Source organism: Ipomoea nil, unplaced genomic scaffold (assembly GCF_001879475.1).
Source record: "Ipomoea nil cultivar Tokyo-kokei standard unplaced genomic scaffold, Asagao_1.1 scaffold0980, whole genome shotgun sequence".
NCBI lineage: Eukaryota > Viridiplantae > Streptophyta > Magnoliopsida > Solanales > Convolvulaceae > Ipomoea > Ipomoea nil.
This window is the reverse complement of record NW_017617408.1, coordinates 1,064,294-1,074,485: the sequence shown is the minus strand read 5'-3', so window position 1 is coordinate 1,074,485 and position 10,192 is coordinate 1,064,294. Positions and strand designations below refer to the sequence as shown.

Sequence of the window (10,192 nt, the reverse complement as noted above, 5' to 3'; positions counted from 1 at the left end):
ATAATCTAATCTATGAACTAAAAATTCCAGAATGAATGAACTAAAATTCCAGAATCTATGAACTAAAATTTCAGAATCGATGAACTACAATTCCAGAATCGATGAACTATAATTCCAGAATCAATGAACTATAATTCCATAATCTATGAACTAAAATTTCATAATGAATGAACAACATAATGTTGTTGCTAGGAATCGAACCTGAATTTTTTTTTTTAAGGGGAAACGCGTGTTTTTAATAAAACGACGTCGTTTTTGCATCCGTAACATAACTATTCCTCGGATCGGTGGCGACTCAGAGTGAGTTACCCGGTTACTAAAATAAAAATAAAAATTATTAGTAAAAAAAGAAAAAAATCGTATTGGACATTTAATGAATCCTACATGACCGCCCGTGACTGTTACACCCCTCCTCACATAAGCAATCTCGATACGAGTCGTCGTTCTCCTGGTGCTCAAGCTTTTTTAGAAGTACGATTGGGTTATCAGTCATCGGATCATTCGGAAAACGTCGAATCTGAATAATTGATCCGATTCAATATTCGGTGTTCTCAGGTAAGCACTTTTGGTTATTTTTTACATGTATTTTGAGATCGGCGCGTTGATTGAGCTGATCGGAGTGAATCTGTTGATTTCTATTGCAGGAAATCGGAATTTTTATTCAATTTACTAGGGAACGTTATAATTCACCATGTTTACGCGAATCTTCGGGAAACCTAAACAGGAAACAAATGCTCTAGCCACACTTGACAAGTTGAATGAGGTATGATTTTAATATTCTAGTGTTTTTTTTTTTTTTTTAATCAAACGGTGTTTTTTGTTTGTATTCTCTAATATTTATTATTATTATTATTATTATTGAAAATTCCATTTGTTTGTCGATAGATAGTCCATTTTGATGGAAAACTTTGTTAAAGAGTAATTGTTTGTTGAGAGGATCTTATTTGACATTACGGCATTTGGAATTGAAAATAATAATTCAGGTTTTTAATACTTACATTAGTGCCTAGTAGTGGAATATAATTTTTTTCTCATGGTCTGAGGGAATTGAATTCCTCATAGTCTCAATTAATGGAATAGCTGTAATGCATAAAGTAATTCCAGAGGATGAAGGATCAAAATAATCATATGTTGCAATATGCATTTTGGTTTTCTTATCGACATACTTTTTGGATAAATAGGAAGTTTGCTATGCCGGTAAAGGTGGTGAATGATAATATGAAAGATATTATCATTTCTCAACCAAACTACTGCATCTTATTGTTTTTGAGCCTAAAGTCTAAACAAATTGGTCTACTAATTCACTTCAGTTTCAGGACAGTGTAGGCTAGGGAATTATTTTATGGAAGCATAATTTGTTTAAACCTTCCTTCAAACAGTGGATTGTACTATCCTATGGAAAGAATTGCTGCAGTGATTTTAGACTAGCTGGTGTTTTAGCTCTACTACCTTTTCCATTTCTTATTGTGTCACATGCTGCAATTTCATGCATAAAAAATGCGTATCAGACTATCAGTTCCTTGTCTGTTCGTTCCCTAGTGGTAACATAGAAATTAAGTGATGGTTCAAGACAGATTGGGGATTATTCTTATCTAGTTTATTAAATTTTTACTCCGTAGTATATTGTCGTTGTTGTCATCATCATCATTAGTGTTATTAATATCTTGTTTCATTTTTGTGGTATTTTCCTCGTAAACTCATTTATCATTCATTCCCTGGCGTAAACAAAAACACTTTTTTTTTTTTGGTGCTCCCTTGAATCTTTCATATAATACTTATGCCATTTTCTAATATTCTCTATCATTCTATCAGCTGGACAAGTTTGGTGTGCTTTTCCAACCAAGTAAATTTTATTCATGTGAAAATCATTTGCATTCTAGGTGTCATTATTTCATCTCTTAAAGCCTTAGCTTCATTACTAACCATTATTTTGTTGTGCTGAGCAGACCCTTGAGATGTTAGAGAAAAAGGAGAAAGTTCTACAGAAGAAAGCTGCTGCTGAAGTTGAAAAGGCAAAGGAGTTTACTAGAGCTAAAAACAAAAGGGGTATGACTTCTGTGTAACTACTTCTGGGAAAGCTTATTGGAAATACTTTTCTTCTTCTTAATGGAATTTGCATTGTATTTTAATTAAAAATGTTGATATTAATAGTATGATTTGTTAGATGCTCTTTACTCTGGGAATTTATTGATTGATATTTGATCATGCGTTTGTGACGGGAACTGTTAACAATATCGTATTTCAACCATATTATTCATCCATTCATCTTTGTTATGATAATGTTATGTTCAGTAAACACTTTTAAGTGACCCTATGTGGAACGTAAATTTTTTGTTTTGTCAAGCCCATTGGTAAGGGATATCATGAAAATTTTCTTTGTTTAAGCAAAATGCTATTGTTGGTTTATGTGAATCTTGCTTACCTTATCTATCTAGTGTCTTTGGATATAATAGGATGAATTTTCAACCTTAATTCTTTTTGCAGCTGCAATTCAATGTCTTAAAAGGAAAAGGCTTTATGAACAACAAATTGAACAGCTTGGTAACTTCCAATTACGCATTCATGATCAGGTGTGCTTCATATTTTCCGGATCAGCATTCTTTTCTATGTGTTGTACATTTCATGAAGAGTTAGTGTAAGAACTGTCTAATTTTGAATTTCAGATGATAATGCTAGAAGGTGCAAAAGCCACAACAGAGACTGTTGATGCTTTGAGAACTGGAGCAGCCGCAATGAAAGCCATGCAAAAGGCAACGTAAGTTATATTTGCAGCACATTCTATTTTGGTTTTTCCCCTTTATTCTGGTGGCCTTGTATCGCACTGTTGACAAACCTTGCACTCCATTTAGCCTTGTATCGCACTGTTGACAAACTTTAGAAGACAAATTTCTTGTGATTTGATTGAGTTATTACATAATATTTTTATAATTACAAATGGTGGTGATTGAGAAGTTCGCAACATTTAGCCATGAGGCTTGGCACTGATTTTGAAGAATAGATACATAATTGTGGTTCAGTGTCAAAAATGCTATGGTAATTTATGTATTACCTTCAAATGGGCCTTTGGTGTTGTTTGAAGGGTAAGGGAGAAACTCATTATGCATTAGGGCATCCTCAATAGTTGAAAATTTTGAGGAGATTTTACAGGTGTGATTAGGAAAGAGAAAATGGGAGAGAAGAAAAAAAGAAAAGAAAAAAAAAACAAAACAAAAATCTGGAAATAAAAAAAAAAAAAACAAAAAAAATAAATAAATTACGCGCCCAGGCGGGCGCGTGCAGCCTGGGCGCGAGAGTTGCGCCTCACGCAACATGAGGCGCAACTCTCCACTTTTTGGGGGGACCCACCATGCCTGCCAAAATCTCTATTTTGCAGGAGCAAAATCTCCATAAAATTTGGTACTCCCCTTTGTTAAAATTAACACAATAAACTTTTACTGTTCCAAAATTTGACAAAGAACCCCCTTGTGGGGGATGCCCTTAGTATCAATCTCTGGTAATTTCATTGCTGTCAAATATCTGTGTCTGAGTGCATGTTTTTTGCCCTCTCATTTTGTTGTCAAATTACTTGTTTGCTCCAGGAATATTGATGATGTAGACAAAACGATGGATGAAATTAATGAGCAGACGGAGAATATGAAACAGATTCAGGAGGCACTGTCTACACCAATTGGAGCAGCAGCTGATTTCGATGAGGTACACATTTTTGCCCTCTAGGTTGTGCATATGTGTGTTTGATTACAGAATAATAAGTAATGTTTTTATCAGGATGAATTGGAGGCAGAACTTGAGGAGCTAGAAGAAGCTGAATTGGAGGAACAGCTTCTTCAACCTGCCACCACAGCACCTGCTGCACCAATTCATGTACCAGCTGGTAGGCAACCCGAACGACATGCTCCTCGAAAGAACACCGCTGAGGAAGATGAGCTCGCTGCTTTGCAGGCAGAAATGGCTCTTTAGAAAGGTCATTTCCTACTACCTTTTTCTATTGTCATACTCATTATACTGTAGAGTAGATTTAATTACTGTTAGCTAATTAACCAGCTTGCTTGGCGTGACTGGCCACGCAATCTCATGCCTTAAGAGAGGTCTGGAGTTCAAACCCCTTCTTTTATGGAAAAACCAATTTGGCCAGCACTTTGCCCCTTAATTGGGCCGGCCTGGTGCGAACGGGGATTAGTCTGAGTATGGTATGGGCTTAAAGATGCCTCTTACGGCACTTTGTGGTCTAACCAAAATAAAATTACTGTTAGCTAATTAAACTTGTGAACTTCCTTTATTGGTGCTTGAGTTTCTTTTTAAAGGTTGGGTGCAGTTCATGTTTACAAATAATGGCAACAATTAACTTCATGCACTTAGTTGTGCTTTATACTCACACAATAAAACAGACAAAACTGAGTTCAAATGTGAGCCATTCTTGCTTTATGTCTTCTAAGAGATTCTATTTGGAATTAATTGTTGTCTGAGGGCCAGATCTAATTTTGGGGTGAAAGCATTTTTATTTTTTAGATTTGAAGCTATGAGAATGTTTAGGCATAACCATTGCATAGCCCACATTGGGGCATGAAGAAGAATTGTTGTAAGTTGGACGAACAAACTATTGCTTCTATACAAATACAATAATATTTAACCAAATGACGTCCAAATCCATGTAGCGTAATTAAGTCCTAAGAGCTCATCTTCGGTTTGGTGGTAGTGGTGGAGATGGCGGTGAATTTATCTTATGACAATGCTAGAGCCTAGATGCCTCTACATCTGTCACCCACAAAATAGACACTAGCTTATGTGACAAATTTTAATAGGTTGACATTTGAAATAAAAAAAAGAAAAAAAAAAAAGAAAAAACAAACCTATTAGAACTTGCCATATGGCTTTGTTCGTTACTAGTAGATGTACGGGAATTTAGCATTTTCCTTTCACTAATTTCCTAAGTTGGTGTATAAAGTTCACAATTCATTGTTCCTTTTGATGCCTCCTGCAGTTTATGATTCTTGAGGAGAGATTGTGTGACGGATCGGATGGTAGTCTAAGGTCGACAATGCTGCTTGCTGTATCTTTACCCTTCGATCTTTAAGATTTCGTGATGTGCATTTGGAAAATAACTGTATTGTAACTGTATAGATGGCATCAAACAATCTGTATTTCGTTGTGTTGCAGTTTAAAAAAAAGAAATATTGCTGCTCTATTATTCTTGGAGATGAATTAACTTTGCACAATTCTATACGATTTTGTTTTTGACTATTAAAAAAAAAAAAAAAAAACCCATATGCAGCCCTCTTTTCTCCCTTTGTCTACCCATTCTTTGCGAGCAATAGAGGGATAGAGATCCGTTAATGGCTTCTATAATGTTTATGTACAACTACATTAAAATAAGAAGGCAATCCTTGTACGGGAGGGAAAGGAGAACGGTAGACAAGCCTAGAGCTCAATAGTTAAATAAGAAACAAGTGGCCAATGTAATCTTTAGTGGGTGGAATCCCACAAAGAAAGGATGGCATATATATATGATATATGTGGGATTTGTGAGTAACCCAACCAAGTTGGTAAAACAACAAATGAAGCCCATTGTATTTACCAATGAAGATTTGCCTACAGGAGGGGCTGTCCATCAAGATGTGTTAGGGTGTGTTTTGTTTTACATGGAATTGGAATTAGAATGGAATCAAATATTTGGTAATGATAATTAATTTTGGTGAAAGTATTTTACATGTTTGGTAGTAAGGTGGAAATGTAATGATTACTAATATTGATGTTTGGTTATGTATGATCTTATAATGAGAATAAAAGTTTAAAAATTACAAAAATAAAAAAATCAAAGCAATTGATCCTAATATAATTACATCCAAAACACTAATATGAACAAAAAAAATCAAAACAAATCTCATAATTGTGTTATTAATTAGGGAGGAAGGATAAATGATACCCGTTTTTAATTAAGGAATGAGTTTTTAATTAAATGAGTAATCAAATTCATAGTTGTATTTTAAAAAGTTACAATTAAATAATAACTATGATTTTGATTTTCATTTTTAATATTTAAACCCATGAACTTATGAACGTCAACAACTCTATTGTCTAAAAAGAAGAATGTTAGTGGACACAAATAGCATCGTGATTCGTGAATGTAATGTATCATGATTTTTTTTTAAAATTGGGACTTGCAGTGAATCAGCTACAACTAGGTGGGACCCCATTTTCAGAGGTCATGGTCTCATGGATGACATCACTGAAGCAAAAGGGTTGATACGGATGAGTGTTTGGTTCAGGTCATTTTATATTATCTAAGTAATTTGAATCTGATAAAATTGTATTTTTGGTTCAAGTAATGAGATTATTTTGTAATTTTATATTACTTAAAAATGAATGTGGCGATAATGTGATTACCACCATTTTATTAGGTAATCTTAGATTACCTATATATTTTTTTTTTTTTGAAAGTTACTGGCTCTATTACATTGTAGTATCTGTTCATATACTTTCTCAACCTACTAAAACACAAAGAATCAATAACGCCACCACTGAGGCTTGAACTCATAATCTTCCAAATGAAAGTCCAACCCGGATACCATTAGACCACATAGTCCTGGTTATAATCAAATATATATTTGTGTATATTTATATATTTAGTTTGTCAAACATCTTGTACTTAGATGACATGTAGTGATCTCTCTCATGGGAAGTCATGAGATTGAACCTCAATGGAGGCATTGTTGACTCTTTGTGCTTTATTAGGTTGAGAACAGATATTACAATGTAATAGAGTCAGTAACATACAATATATATATATATATATATATATATATATATATATATATATATATATATTGAGGACATTATATAACCCTTAACCAAACAAGGTAATATTATATTACATAATCCAAACCAAACACATAAGGTAATGTTACATTTTCAAAATCTCACATTACCTTCATGGAGGTAATCCTATTAACTGGATGGGGTAATCCAAGATTCCGTGAATACAGCAGAGTGTTATGCTGTGCTACAGTATGCATCATGCATGGTGCACACGATTGCAAAAATGATGTCGTTTTGACGTCCGACTTTAAAAAAAAAATCAGTTTCGATTGCCGTTAACGGCGTTATGTTGTGCATAATTTGAACTATATAGTTCATTCATTCTGAATATATAGTTAATTTATTCTTGATATATAGTTTAAATTATACACAATATAACACCGTTAAAGGCAATCGAAATTGTTTTTTTTTTTTTTTTTTTTTTTTTTAAGTCGAATGCGTCATTTTTAATTAAAACGACGTCATTTTTGTAGTCGTGTGCACGGCATAATTTGCGTAAAACATCATATTGGGTCAAACGGGTTTGGCAAATCTAGTGTCCCTCATAAAAATTATTTTAGAAAATGATATACTAGCATAACTTTGAACTTTATTATTTTATTAATTAATAAAGTCATTACCAAGGACCTTGTAGTATAATGGTACCAAGTTGAACTTCCACATGAGGGATTGTGGGTTTGAGCCTCAGTTAGGGATGACAATTTCATTCCGCCTCGCGAATATCCACTCAACTCCACCCCGCATGGATCAATCGGGTTTTTTTGGGTGATGGTGGATGGTGGGTCGTGTGTGGGTCTTAAAAAAGTAAACCCGTGATGGGTCGGGTTGGATTCGGGTTCCATGTACAAAACCCGCCCACCCGACCCACCATGTGTGTGTGTGTGTGTGTGTGTGTGTGTATATATATATATATATATATATATATATATATATATAGTAAAATAAGCACTAGTATATAATTATTTATACAAGTTTATATAATTTTGTGTATCTTTTTACTATTTTTTTATATTAAAGTACTAAGTTTATTTTTAAAAATTAATTAACAATTTAGTTATTTCTAATATTTTATGTTTTAGTATCACTAATGAATTTAATTATTTTATTATGTGTAAGTAATTTAAATGTACTTTCAAAAAAAAAAAATTTAAATGTTATTTTTTAAAAAAAAATAATAAGATGATATGTGGTGGGTATCTGTAGTGGGCGCACCCGCACCCGGTGGGGTGCGGTGGGGTGGGGGTGGGGGTGGGTGGGTGGAGGAAATATAAGGTGGGTCGGGTGATGGATGTAGCCCTCCCCGACTCACACCCGACCCATTGCCATCCCTAGCCTCAGTGGAAGCACTGTGCTATTGACTCTCTGTGCTTCAGTAGGTTGAGAAAGTAGTTATGAACATATATTACATTGTAATAGAGTTAATAGTATTTAAAAAAAAATTAATAAAGACATTAAAGCTTCTTATGTTTCAGGCATCATAGTAAGAGTAAATTTTAGTTTTAATCCTATGATTATTGAAGTGTTAATTATATTACAGTCCACGAGTTTTAAAATTATCAATTTAATACCGTAATTATTTAATTTTTATCAATTTCAATCATTCCGGCCAAATTACTAACGAAAAGTAGCCAGAAATTTTTAAAGGCTAAAATGGCAAGGGCAAATTTATCTTTGAGTAAACCCGATAACTATTGACCTATATCCTCATTTCTATTACTATAGAGAAAAAGTTCCCTCCCCCTGTTTGCCCCAGTTACTCTACCAACTAACAGCCTAGAATTTAGGGATATTATACCCGCACCCGACGGGGAATCCGATTCCCCGCCTCTCCGGGGACGGGGATGGGACAGAAATAGGGGATAGGGAACGGGGATGGAGATGGGGGCAATTTTGAATTCCCCGCCGGAGACGAGGGCGGGGATGGGGAGTATTCTCCCCGCCCGTCCCCGATATATATATATATATATATATATATATATATATATATATATATATATATATATATATATATATATATATATATATATCATGGTTGCAGTAGGCGTTAGGCGCTAGTCGGGCGTCCGGACAGAGCCTAGCGCCTAGGTGGAATCTAGGCGGCGCTAGGCGGGCGACAAAAAAATAGTGGTAGACTTGCAGTTTGACAATTTTAATGAGTTTGTTTTCAACATTTAATCAAATAACACATCCAAATAAATGAATTAATGATAATTCATAAGTCATAACATCAAAACAATGGTTAAAAAAAAAATTAAAACAATATTAAAAATTAAAAATACACAAATATGAAATACTCAAATACTTCAATCATCTAAAGATTCAAAGTATCAAACTAGTCTACGAGTGTATATATGTCATATTATATATATGTATGCGCGCGCGCACACACATATATATAATAAAAAAATAGGCCGAGTCGATCGGGTTAACTCGACCGAAATGGACAAGTTAACTCAACTAATTTAGACGCTAGGCGGCCAAATCAGCCAAGTTAGGCGCTAGGCGGACGCCTAGGCGGCCGGTAACCTAGGCGGGCGCCTAGGGGGGAAATCGCCACGGTCTAGAGGCGCCTAGCGCCTAGGCGGGGCATAGGCGGGCTCCTAGACCGATTTGTATAACAAAATGCACATTATTTAGTGAAGATTGAGAGTAGAAGAGTAGGTACCGATAAAGTCAACAATTAGGCGTCCATTAGAGCAGCGGCCAGTGGCATGCTTGAAGAACGTTTCGCCGTAGGGGAGTCCCGGTGACCGGGAAGGCAAGAGCGCCGGAGAGGATGAAGTTTCTGGTATCGGCGAGCGAGTCGCCGAAGCTGAAGATTGCATTATAAGGCAAAGGGTTTTTTGAAGCCGCCGCATCAGCACGAAGCTGAAAACAAACAAAAGCTAAGAACAAGAAAACGATATTCATCATCGTCATGACTGCGTGCTAATGTTGTCAGATAGAGGATCTGAAACAACGAAAGTAGTGCTATCCCCATTGCTATATATAGCTGCAAATATTTTGTGCAAGCAGACTGTCTAAACCGCCTTCCTTCCATGCATCCGCTTTGGTGTCTGCTACTCTAATGGCGATCCCTTCCAACACACACCGCGAATATCAGAAGCAAACTGTCCCCCAGTGAAGTTGCGTGAATAGCCCTAGGCGCTTAAGATTAGTCTAACCTAAGCTGAAAGCAAAGAATGATAATGAATGTTATAGACATTATTTGCTTGACAACTTAATACAAATATAGGATTTGATGACATTTATTATGTTTAGTTTTAGATAAGTGTGAATGAATGTTATACCTCTTATTACAGGGCGTTTGGTTGGAAGGGGGGAATTATGTGGGAAAAGAATTGTAATTCCATGGGAGTTGAATTACGGGGAATAAAGT

The 10,192-nt window shown here is 35.2% G+C and overlaps 1 protein-coding gene across 1 annotated transcript; it reads left to right on the top strand.

Moving 5' to 3' along the window:
* The first annotated feature begins 405 nt into the window (after positions 1–405).
* LOC109179916 (vacuolar protein sorting-associated protein 32 homolog 2) lies at positions 406–5,240 on the top strand. Its single transcript, XM_019329402.1, has 8 exons — positions 406–555; positions 645–763; positions 1,947–2,046; positions 2,485–2,570; positions 2,664–2,755; positions 3,579–3,693; positions 3,766–3,961; positions 4,979–5,240. The coding sequence occupies exons 2-7, from the start codon at positions 692–694 to the stop codon at positions 3,955–3,957; spliced, it is 657 nt and encodes a 218-aa protein (XP_019184947.1). The 5' UTR covers positions 406–555; positions 645–691; the 3' UTR covers positions 3,958–3,961; positions 4,979–5,240.
* The last annotated feature ends 4,952 nt before the right edge of the window (positions 5,241–10,192 follow it).

Coding starts and splice junctions, on each gene's coding strand:
- LOC109179916 (XM_019329402.1), top strand. CDS start 692: ATGTTTACGCGAATCTTCGGGAAACCTAAACAGGAAACAAATGCTCTA. Junction 2,047..2,484: donor TAGAGCTAAAAACAAAAGGG/GTATGACTTCTG, acceptor TTCTTTTTGCAG/CTGCAATTCAATGTCTTAAA. Junction 3,694..3,765: donor CAGCAGCTGATTTCGATGAG/GTACACATTTTT, acceptor TGTTTTTATCAG/GATGAATTGGAGGCAGAACT.